The sequence below is a fragment of the Coregonus lavaretus genome (assembly GCF_964263955.1).
Source record: "Coregonus lavaretus genome assembly, contig: HAP1_SCAFFOLD_2071, whole genome shotgun sequence".
NCBI classification, from domain to species: domain Eukaryota; kingdom Metazoa; phylum Chordata; class Actinopteri; order Salmoniformes; family Salmonidae; genus Coregonus; species Coregonus lavaretus.
In genome coordinates, this window is record NW_028163911.1 from 74963 (window position 1) to 86456 (window position 11494).

The following is an 11494-nucleotide window of genomic DNA, read 5'->3' on the forward strand; positions in this document are numbered from 1 at the left end:
GGCGTGTGGCTGTATATAGGAAGACCAACCGTATGGGTACAGTGAACAAAACAATGGGTCAAAATAGCACAACACAAACACATAACCATTAAGGGCGGAGATGTACAATAATTTATTATGAATATACTTGTCACACCAAGTTTATGCCTAACACGGAACCTGAGCCACAGACATTTTCAAGTGGTTCAACTATTACCACAGTAGTTGTATGTGCTTTTCCTATAGGACATATCTGCATATAGCTGCTCAATGTTTATAAACAGGGCATATCACCCAATTAGAGGACATTTCCTGTTAACCTTTGACCTATAGGCATATGCATGAACTTTAAATTACCTTTCAAGCCTGTCACATGACATCACAGAGCATTTGATCTTATCCACAATTTCACACATTCTAGAATGTTGCGATTGTTCTTTGGAACCAGTTCTACATAAAACACCTTCAGAAGCATTGTGGTATGTCGATGTATGTAGAACACAGGATCACACAAATCATTTTACATTTTAGTCATTTAGCAGACGCTCTTATCCAGAGCGACTTTCACTCAACTTCTGGCATTGCTTCACTTTCAAGTGCTCTGAAACATTTTTAAAACCAAAGTGCACACAAAGTCATCTTTTACACATTTTCAAAACCGGAAAACCGGAAATGGCACAATAAAATAAATAAAAAGGCAACATAACGGTCGTCAGGATAGTGAAATACTTCAACTAGAGGTCTGCCTTCATTTTGTTTAAAAGATGGCTCAGTAATCTGAGGAAGAGAGAAGGTGGACACACCAGTTATACCGTTGATCATATACCATTGATTGTTGTTAACATGTGTCATGTCATCACTCTTCTACATTTTACAACCAATAGATGGCTAGAGCACTGCTTATAGAGAAAGGATGTGTGTCACAGACGGGGTGCTTGACGAGAACACGCGTGACAGTTGACAGTACTTCCTGTTGTGAACAGGAAGCAGGAAGTAACTGCACGTGGAGGGCGGGGCCTTACTGGACCTTGGAGACTGTCTCATGGATGGACTCTGCGACATAGTCGATGTTCTTGGAGGTGAGGCCACACATGTTGATACGACCGCTGGCCATCAGGTACACGTGCTTCTCCTTAATCATGTACTCCACCTGCTTAGCTGGAGGTAGGGAGGGAGGGAGGGAGGGAGAGAGAGAGAGAATATGTTATTAAAATGACAGTCAACTGTTGATCATGTAATCTATCTGCTTACCTGTAGAGAGGGAGGGAAAATATGTAAGTTGTAGAATTGTATCCGTGTGTGAGATTCTGTGTGTGCATGTTACCGTAACTTACCGGAAAACTTCCATTAAACGCAGTCTCTTATAATGCCCGGGCATCGGTTCATATTTTAGCAAAAAGGCCCCCGGTCAAAAAAAGTATAATTACACGTGCACAGATTTTTCCGGTCTGCTCGGGTGTGCCTGCGTACATGTCTGTGTGTCTGGTAAACACTTCCGGTCTGCTCCGGTGTGCCTGCGTACATGTCTGTGTGTCTGGTAAACACTTCCGGTCTGCTCCGGTGTGCCTGCGTACATGTCTGTGTGTCTGGTAAACACTTCCGGTCTGCTCCGGTGTGCCTGCGTACATGTCTGTGTGTCTGGTAAACACTTCCGGTCTGCTCCGGTGTGCCTGCGTACATGTCTGTGTGTATGGTAAACACTTCCGGTCTGCTCCGGTGTGCCTGCGTACATGTCTGTGTGTCTGGTAAACACTTACGGTCTGCTCCAGTGTGCCTGCGTACATGTCTGTGTGTCTGGTAAACACTTACGGTTGAGTCCGGTGAAGCTGAACATGCCGATCTGCTGTGTGATGTGGTCCCAGGTGCCAGGCGTCCCCAGAGCAATGAGCTTAGCCTTCAACTGGTCTCTCATCAACAATACACGGTCAGCCATGGTCTTTACATTACCCTTCCTACAGGAAGGAAGGATGGGGGGAGAGCGAGAGAAAACATTTGAGAGAAAGAAAGGGAGAGTTAGTTTAGCCTTCAGCTGGTCTCATCAAGAGGCCGTGACAGCCATGGTCTTCACGTTATCCTTCCTACAGAAGAAAGAAAGGAGAGAGAGAGGAGGGGAGAGGAGAGGAGAGGAGAGGAGAGGAGAGGAGAGGAGAGGAGAGGAGAGGAGAGGAGAGGAGAGGAGAGAGTTAGTTAGTTTAGCCTTCAGCTGGTCTCATCAACAGGACATTACCCTTCCTACAGCCCACAGGGAGAGGGACAGCTTCAACACTGTATATCAATGATTGGAATGGGAACGTCAGTCTTAAAAAATCTGCCACCAACAGAACGTGGCTTACAACAATCCCCAATAAGTAAGCACAGTTTTTAATGTACAACAATGGAGCAGTTTTCAAAACTTGGAGCGTACCATTCAGTGAACTCCTCAGGGTTAACTTAGAAGGGATTCTAAATAGGAGTGTTGTTGGACTTTACCATTCTGTGAAGAGAACTGGGTTGTTGAGTATAAAGGGTTATATTTTTGACAGTACCATTCTATGAATAGATCGGGGTTGTTGAGTGTGATGGCTACGATGCGCGCCCCCTGGGAGGGAGGGTTGGACCAGGTGGTCCTGACGATCTTCTCCATCTGAGACAGAACACGGGTCAGGTTGTCTTTATCCTGGGCAACTACTGTCAGGTTACCAACACGCTCATCTGGAGGAGGAAGGAACAAAATGGAGGATTAGCGTCACAGAGAGTGTGTTTGAGTGGGTGCGAGTTTATGAGACAGAGTAAAAATGTAAGCAAAAGCTCTGAAATGTGGCCATTGGCCCACAGCAGTGGACTGTAAAAATACTTGAAAGTACTACTTAAGTAGTTTTTGGGGGTATCTGTACTTTACTATTTATATTTTTGACAACTTTTACTTTTACTTCACTACATTCCTAAAGAAAATCATGTACTTTTTACTCCATACATTTTCCCTGACACCCAAAAGTACTCGTTACATTTTGAGTGCTTAGTAGGACAGGAAAATTGTCTAATTCACGCACTTATCAAGAGAGCATCCCTGGTCATCCCTACTGCCTCTGATCTGGCAGACTCACTAAACACAAATGCTTTGTTTGTAAATTATGTCTGAGTGTTGGAGTGTGCCCCTGACTATCTGTACATTTCAAAAACAAGAAAATTGTGCCGTCTGGTTTGCTTAATATAAGACATTTGAAATTATTTACTTTTGATACTTAAGTACATTTTAGCAATTACATTTACTTTTGATACTTAAGTATATTTAAAACCCAATACTTTTAGACTTTAACTCAAGTAGTATTTTATTGGGTGACTTTCACTTGAGTCATTTCTTATTAAGGTATCTTTACTTTTACTTAAGTAGGACAATTGGGTACTTGTCCCTCCACTGGTTGGTGTCCATGTCTATATATAATATATGCCATTTAACAGACGCTTTTATCCATTTTACGTATGGGTGGTCCCAGGAATCGAACCCACTACCCTGGCGTTACAAGCACCATGCTCTACCAACTGAGCTACAGAGGACAATGATATACGCGTGTGTGTGTGTGTGTCTATATGTATGCATATATACTCACTGTAGAGGCCAAAGTTCTTGGAGAAGGACTGGGCACAGAGCAGCTCAAATCCTTCAGAGACAAAGTAGCGTATGGCCCAGGCATCTTTATCCAGACTGCCTGATGCAAAGCCCTGGTAGGCTGAGTCAAAGAACACAAACAGCTTCCTCCTCTGGAGGGAGAAGAGAGGGGGGAACAGAGAGAGGAGGGGGAGGGAGAAGGGAGGGGGAACAGAGGGAGGGGGGAGGGGGGAGGGGGGGGTGGACAAAGGGAGGAGGGGGGGACAAAGAGAGGAGGGGGGAGGGAGAAGGGGGGGGGGGCAGAGAGAGGAGGGAGGAGGGAGGGGGGGGACAGAGAGAGTAGGGGGAGGGAGAAGGGAGGGGGGGGACAGAGAGAGGAGGGGGGAGGGAGAAGGGAGGGGTGGGACAGAGAGAGAAGGGAGGGGGCAGAGGGAGAATTGAATTGAAAGGGAAGAAAGGAAAAACAAAGTTACCCCAAAATATAAATGAGCCAGATGGATAATGGTTGGGATTATGAGACGTCCGTTCCCCTGGGGTGTATTCATTAGTCGCAGACTGTAGCAAAACGTTTTGCAACAGAAACCGTTTACTCCAAACGGAAAACGTTTTGCAATGAAAACTAGAGTTTCTATTGAACACATTCAGGTAGGTCGCTACCCGGTTGGTTCCGTTTGGTTCCTAGTGAATACATCCCTGCCATCTCCCCTGTCTCACCTTCATGACCTCAGCGATAGTCTTCCATTCATCAGGTGTTGGGTCGGTCCCTGTGGGGTTGTGTGCGCAGGCATGGAGCACAAAGATAGAGTGTTCTGGAGCGTTCTGAAAAAATAACATACACACATGATTTTGAGTAGTGAAATGTTAGGGTGAAACGGGGCTGAAGGCAAAAAGGTTTGCAGTATGTTATCTGTTGCTCAGATTACTGGTTGTTCTGATATACAACTGAAAACAAAACTGAACATATGTTCACTGTACTTGACATTCTCCCAACAATATGCACATCTTAGAGTCAGACATTTTGTCAGTGCTTAGAAATGTAACCTGCTAAATAGTTGCATTTGTACATTGAGTACTTCTATTAGATTATTAGTAAAGAAATACAAACCTTGAATCGCGCCCATCTCTAAACAAAACACTAATGCAAGACGTGACGATCATTCACAGCTTGTTGTAGCCTAAATCATGCATGATGTCGCTCTAACTCAAGTCCCTCGCTCTCCCTCCTTCACTACCCATCACTCCCTCCCCTCCATCCATCCATCCTTCTCTCACCTCCAGGTCGTCCATTATACCAGTCACATCCAGGCCTTTCTTTGCTCCGTCCCAGTAGTGGTAGGGGCGGATATCTTTAAACCCAGCATCAGAAAACACTGCATTGTGGTTCTCTATAGGAGAGAGAAGAAGAATAAGAAGAAGGTATTTGTTCAGTACATTGTGCTCTTAGTGGGATCATGACTCAATAGAATTAGAATTGATAGAAGTAGATTATGAGTGTGCTCTGTATGTCTGCTACTGTGTAGACTGTTGGTATCTAAACAGTTCTGATGTGATGTGTTTGTTTGTATTGATTCTATGGAACCCAAGACTCCCTGGAAAACAGTGGTAAGTGTTACCGAGTGGATTATCCTGGCTAAATAAATGAAATGAAATGTAAATGAGTTGGTTGTAGCTCCGCCCACTAACCCCAGGTTGGCGCGGAGACGTAGACGGGCGTGGCCGTGTTGTTGGTGCCGTTGTACCAGCGCCTCAGAAACTCTGCCCCGATCCTCAACGCACCGGTACCTCCCAACGCCTGGACCGCTCCCACCTAGAAAGAGAGAGAGAATGTCAACATCTTGGCAGGGCAAGGCAGAAGTGTGTGTGTGTGTCCCAGTCCTACCACTCATCCCCCAGAATGTGCGTGTGGCTCAATTCAGAATTTTGGAATTGACTCCAACCCCACAGGACGTAGAATTTGAGTTACAGGAAGTATAATTTAATTCAGTGCAATTCAAAGAAATTCGACTGAGTCATGGAACGTGAGTTATATTGAATCTGACAGGTCACACTTCCAGATATCAAAGAATATATCACTTTTCTCTGGAAACAATGTTCATATACTCTTTTAACCTTAGTGCTTACAATTGCCAATTGTATTTCCACCAACCATTTCATTTGTTTGGCTTCTTTTTGAAGGCCTCAGGGTCAACTTGAGGGTTGAACTAATGCTGGGAAATGTTGTATTTCCTCCATATTTAACAAAAGTGATTAATAAAATATAACAATCTAGAAGCCTCCCTCCCCTACCCTCCCTCCCTACTACCCACCCTCCCTCCCTCCCTCCCTCCCACCTACCTACCCTCCCTCCCTCCCTCCCTCCCTCCTACCCACCCTCCCACCTACCCTCCCTCCCTCCCTACCCTCCAACCTACCCACCCTCCCACCTACCTACCCTCCCTCCTACCCACCCTCCCACCTACCCTCCCTCCCTCCCTACCCTCCAACCTACCCACCCTCCCACCTACCTACCCTCCCTCCCTCCCTCCTACCCACCTTCCCACCTACCCTCCCTCCCTCCCTACCCTCCAACCTACCCACCCTCCCACCTACCTACCCTCCCTCCTACCCACCCTCCCACCTACCCTCCCTCCCTCCCTACCCTCCTACCTACCCACCCTCCCTCCTACCTACCCTCCCGTCCTTGATGGCGGGGCTGTCATCTCCCAGGGCCACCTTGGAGGCAGCAGAGCGGAGCTCAGGGAGACCCAGGATGGGAAGATACTCGTGGTTCAGACTGTTGTCCTCCACTATCATCTTCTCTACCTTCTTCACTACGGGCAGGACCCATGGTAGACAGTCATCTGTACGGTAGGCTGAGGAGAGAGGGAGAGAGAAGACATTATATACTGTATCTAACTGTCTATCTAGGCAGGACCCATGGTAGACAGTCATCTGGCTGAGGAGAGAGTTTATATACATAATGTACATGTCTGTCTGTCAGCCTGCCTGTCTCACTGTCTGTTTGACTGCATGCCTGCCTGTGTCTGCATGCCTGTCTGGGCAGGACCAATAGCAGGCACCAGGCAGTCATTTCCTGTAGGCTTGGGAGACACAAACAAGTATTACAGAGTGTCCAATAGCCTAGTTATAATAAGCCTACTTAATATGTTGATAGTTGACACCAAAACAACCTTTCATAATGACCACTACCAGGCTGCCACACAGCCATAGTGCAGCAGTATGTTTACTTCATGCAGTGTGTAGAAGACTGTATTTCATGTTACTGCTATCACACCCAGCTCTGCTGGAGGTCACCCTGGCCTGAAGACTAAGTGTGTGTGTGTGTGGGCACACGGCTGTGGGTGTGACTTCGGAGGAGCTTCATTTCCCTCTCTAAGGAAAGCCTTCCAATTTCTGTCCTTTTCCAGTCCAGGCCAGTGCGCTCTACCATTGAGCATCAAATTACAGCCGTTCATTTTCAGTTACCAAAGTTCACAACAAATAGCTAGCCTAGCTGGCCTAGCCTCCACCAGGCCCTGGTCTAATCTAAGGGAAACTACGGACATGTAGGCTAGCTCGTTAGAAGCTACATTTCTTTGTTGTTTTTTTCCTTCCTACAGTTCCTTAATATACCAAATATTGATTTACCAAGGTCACACTTGAACAAGCCAAGTCCAAACTTTTTTTTTTTTTTTTTTTACAGTTCCTCAACACACCTTGTTTCTACTAGCATCAGTCCCTCACTGCCAACAACAACCAGTGGATATTTTCCCAGGAGTCCTGTGTTGTGTTATGAGGCCCTTGGCTCTAGGTGTTGTTGCTACTACCGAGGGAGTACAGCTACGACCGGAAGTGACTTTTCATAGCAGGTTAGGGGAGCATTTTAGCTAACCCTAACCCTTTTCCTAACCTTAACCAAAATAAAATAACCTGTGGGCCAATATCAGCCCAAGGGTTATTTTATTTGGCCCCTTAAGTTTTCTGAGCAAGGGGAGGGGGACTGTAAAAACACCAGTAAATAAGCTCAAAAATCAAGTGATTTTGATTTTGGAAATCTGTTCCAAAGTATTCCCATGCACAATAGTGAGATATGTGATCATATGCAAATATAATGTGATTATGTTTTAGTCAAATATTATATATGTTTGGGCTGTTTGCGGTCAATTTGCAGTCTACAAATTACTTGTAATTATGTTTCCCTGACCATCGGCTCAACAAAAATAATCAGCCCGTTGTAGAATCTAAAAGTTGATGATCCCTGCTGTACTCCGTCTAGTCAGAACCATTGTTCACCTGTCTGTGTCTGTCTTTGTGAATTTAACAGAGGCTGGTTTGGGGAACAGGTTGAAACTGTGAGTGAGAAGATATAATCCCGTATTCTCTACAGGCTTGGCATTGGAAGACTCATGAATGAAATGGAAGGGATGACAATATAACCTAGTAGTGAAGGCAGAGTGATCTCTTCCAAACCCAACACCTGCATAACTATCTGTACTGCATCCAGCAATCATTTTATTTATATCAGCTACAGAGAACACTGGTCATAGAGATCCAATTCCTAATTCTATGGCAATGGTATTCAGACCTCATCTACAATGTTTTGGAATGACCACAGACCTTTTGGAAGGTGTGTCACCCCACGTCAAGCTCGAACTAAAGTCAACAGTCAAAACGCTTCTATTGCTGCCTGCCTGACATGTTCTGTATGGACACCACGGGGTTTTCGTAGAATCAATCATGAGATCACATTGCTTTCCAGTGTCCACCAAATGTCAAACTCCAGAATGAGCAGCGTTTTATAAATGCTTTTATGCTGCAAAGCATAACATGTAAATCATGATAGATACTAGCTAGCTGCCCCTGTATTAGCAGAAAAATATGGCTGATATGAGGCAGTCTAGTTGCACTTGCTGTCAAACTTCGACTCCTCTGTTAGCCTGCATGCTAACGACGAAGGTCAAAGCCATTTTAGTTGGCAAGCATTCTAATATCATGCTACTCAAACTAGTGCCAGTGGTCAAACCAGTTTACCCGTCTGTGTTGCAAATGCTAAACGTAAGTTAACATAGCTTGTTGAAGCTTCTCTCTCTCTTACCTCCGACTCCCAAATTCACCTTCTGCGCGTGAGTGTCCTCTCTGAAATCGGCAGTCAGTTTAAAAACGGCCACCGGAGGGGCTTGAGGTACTTCGGCGAATATAGACATGATTTTAAAGGATCCCGGTACAGAGCAGGAGAAGAGGAGCGAGTCGTTCTTCGGTACCTCACCGGTTAGATGCAGTGGAGAGACAGGCGAGTTTCACCTTCAACGCACTACAAGACATCGCTGTTAAGCAGGAAAGAATAACTAAGTACTTCCTGGTCACGGAATTTTGGAATCCTTCAGAATAAAAGTCCCGTCCTGTATATGTTGTAAATTAATTATTACGGCGAAAATGATGGAAAATGTGCACAATTATCGATATATTTTATACTAGTTATCATACAAAGAATCATTTAAAGTATTTATATAAGATATGTAATTTACGTGACTCCTGAGTGGCGCGTGACTCCTGAGTGGCGCAGTGGTCTAAGGCACTGCATCGCAGTGCTAACTGTGCCACTAGAGATCCTGGTTCGAATCCAGGCTCTGTCGCAGCCGGCCGCGACCGGGAGACTCATGGGCGGCGCACAATTGGCCCAGCGTCATCCAGGGTAGGGGAGGGAATGGCCGGCAGGGATGTAGCTCAGTTGATAGAGCATGGCGTTTGCAACGCCAGGGTTGTGGGTTCGATTCCCACGGGGGGCCAGTATAACAAATTAAATAAAAAAATGTATTCACTAACTGTAAGTCGCTCTGGATAAGAGCGTCTGCTAAATGACTAAAATGGAAAATGTACTTAATTTTCTTTTTTGAAGCCTAAATGGTCAACAATTGTTTTTGTATGTGCACTCCTATAATGTATTGCACTGTACAAAAGTATCTGTAAAAGGGTGGTCCATTTTACTCAGACTTTTAGTTTCCAAATCTACAGAGTTTAGACACAGAGGAGCGTCCTGCTAAACCCGGCCCATCAACTTAAATCCAATAGTTTTTTCATACTGGACATACATATTGGGGGGCCATTATTAACAAGTGTTATCAGTTAGGAGTTTAGTACTTAGAGTTTGGAAAATATACCACTTACATCTGAAAAATGGGTCAAATTGAATGAAAAACAACTGTAATAAAAACATTTCACTTTTAACAACTACTTTAAAACTAGAAGTGCTCCTGAGTAGAATGGAGCCTTTTACTGCAACACAGTGTACTGATACTTTTATATGGTGCAATATGTATGTCCAATATGAAAAAATAAAACACGATTGCATTTAAGTTGATGGGCCACTCTATAAGGGCCGCCAAATAGGCAGCGATGCTCGTCTGGGCGTAAACTCTGTGGATTTGGAAACTAGCGGTGCTCCTGAGTAGAATGGACCCCCCTTTTACTACAACACAGTGTACAGGAAATTGTGTTCTACGGTGCAGTTTGTCCAATGCGAAAAACGCACTGTACGTCGTGCAACACGAATGTGCTAATTAACAATGATATTTTAAAGTGTTTTCTGAAGTTGATTATAATAATAATAATAATAATAATAATAATAATAATAATAATAATAATAATAATATTGTTGTTACTATTATTATTAATAGTAGCATTATAAATAATGTTATGTTATTTGTATTACTGTTGTTACCATGATAACTATCTAGTAATAATTACTTCAAAATTCTAAGTCTGCTAATATTTCCTCATAAAATGTTACGAATTTCGACCATTTGTATTATTTTTCACGATCTTCATTTTGGGACATTTATTTTGAAGGAAAATAGCCGAGGTCACGGCCTTATTCTTGCTGGTGGAACGGAGGTGTACAAGGCTAATTGAACCAATGTCTGGAATGGGCGTCAACCCAATGACCAATGAGATAGCATGGAATACTGACCGGGGCTGCGAGACAGCAAATGAGAGCCAAGCATCTGAAAGGTCAAGGGCTAGTGCAGCGGTATGGCTGTGCACATGGAAATTATTAGGTTGTTTGAACATGTGATATCAAAGCAACTGGATATCATTTTACACCCTTTCTGTTGATATTTATTTTAGCAACTGTACTTATCAAACCTATTTTATCTGACATTCTAGGAAAATATCATAATTATGGCTTCAGTCCCGATAGCAAATTAGCCACTGTCTGCAAGTGACTATAAAGGAGATTATGAATAGATTAATAAAGACTCAATTACATCAAAATAACTAGCATGATGAGTAAACATAGTTCAGAATGTTTGATTCAATTCTAGGTCAATATTTTACTGGCATTACGATCCATTAAAAGTATGTAATTCCTCTTTGTGCCACAAGATGTCAGCCTTAGCTAGCAATGGAAGACGTGCTGTCAGATTTACTTTTCTCAACCCTCTCTTTGTAGAGAGAGAGGATTGCCATCAATAAATATGCAGCTCCAAAGGAAATTGGTGACCAAGTATATTAACTGTTTACTTTGCAAGCTCACCAGCAATGGGGCATAAAGCAACAATTACTAGCATATGCCTACTGGTCTTTTGGTATGTACAATTTGCTTGAAATTGATCATTTAATTATGAAGCTTGCATTTGGAATTTGTTGTTTAAATTCATTATTACATAATCAAAATGTGTTGTAGACAAAATAATGAAACGGTCTGTCTGGTAGCCTCAATAAATAGACAAAGATTTGTAGTTGAACAAGTCATTGCATATATATATATTTTTTTTTTTACTTGACTTGAGAATTGACTTGAAAAAACTGGACTCGACTTGACTTGCTCTTAGAACGCATGACTTGGCCTTGACTCGAGACTCAGCACGTTCTAATTTGTGACTCGACTTGAGACTCGGACCTTGTGACTTGAGACTTGCTTGTGACTCGAATAATATTGACTTGGTCCCA

The 11494-nt window shown here is 43.6% G+C and overlaps 1 protein-coding gene across 2 annotated transcripts; it reads right to left on the bottom strand.

Annotated features, from left to right (window-relative positions):
* Positions 1-96: 96 nt before the first annotated feature.
* On the bottom strand, positions 97-8906 carry LOC311117674 (aspartate aminotransferase, cytoplasmic-like). Of its 2 annotated transcripts, none has more exons than XR_014611702.1 (9): positions 8640-8845; positions 6236-6417; positions 5249-5372; positions 4838-4950; positions 4280-4384; positions 3567-3717; positions 2505-2670; positions 1789-2057; positions 97-1137 (listed from the first exon to the last, which is right to left on the bottom strand). XR_014611702.1 is itself a non-coding variant. In XM_084192606.1 (9 exons), exons 1-9 carry the CDS (start codon positions 8746-8748, stop codon positions 998-1000), a joined length of 1233 nt encoding a protein of 410 aa, XP_084048732.1. In that variant the 5' UTR covers positions 8749-8906; the 3' UTR covers positions 97-997. The 2 variants fall into 2 exon arrangements, 1 of the variants encoding a protein (XP_084048732.1); XM_084192606.1 differs by having other exon boundaries at positions 1789-1931; positions 8640-8906.
* Between the last annotated feature and the right edge of the window lie 2588 nt (positions 8907-11494).

What these genes read in the sequence shown, in the direction of transcription:
- LOC311117674 (XM_084192606.1), bottom strand. Translation starts at nt 8,748, where the DNA reads ATGTCTATATTCGCCGAAGTACCTCAAGCCCCTCCGGTGGCCGTTTTT. An exon ending in GTATAATGGACGACCTGGAG is followed by an intron (nt 4,385 to 4,837) that starts GTGAGAGAAGGA and finishes TTATTTTTTCAG; the next exon opens with AACGCTCCAGAACACTCTAT. An exon ending in CCCGATCTATTCATAGAATG is followed by an intron (nt 1,932 to 2,504) that starts GTACTGTCAAAA and finishes TCCTTCCTGTAG; the next exon opens with GAAGGGTAATGTAAAGACCA.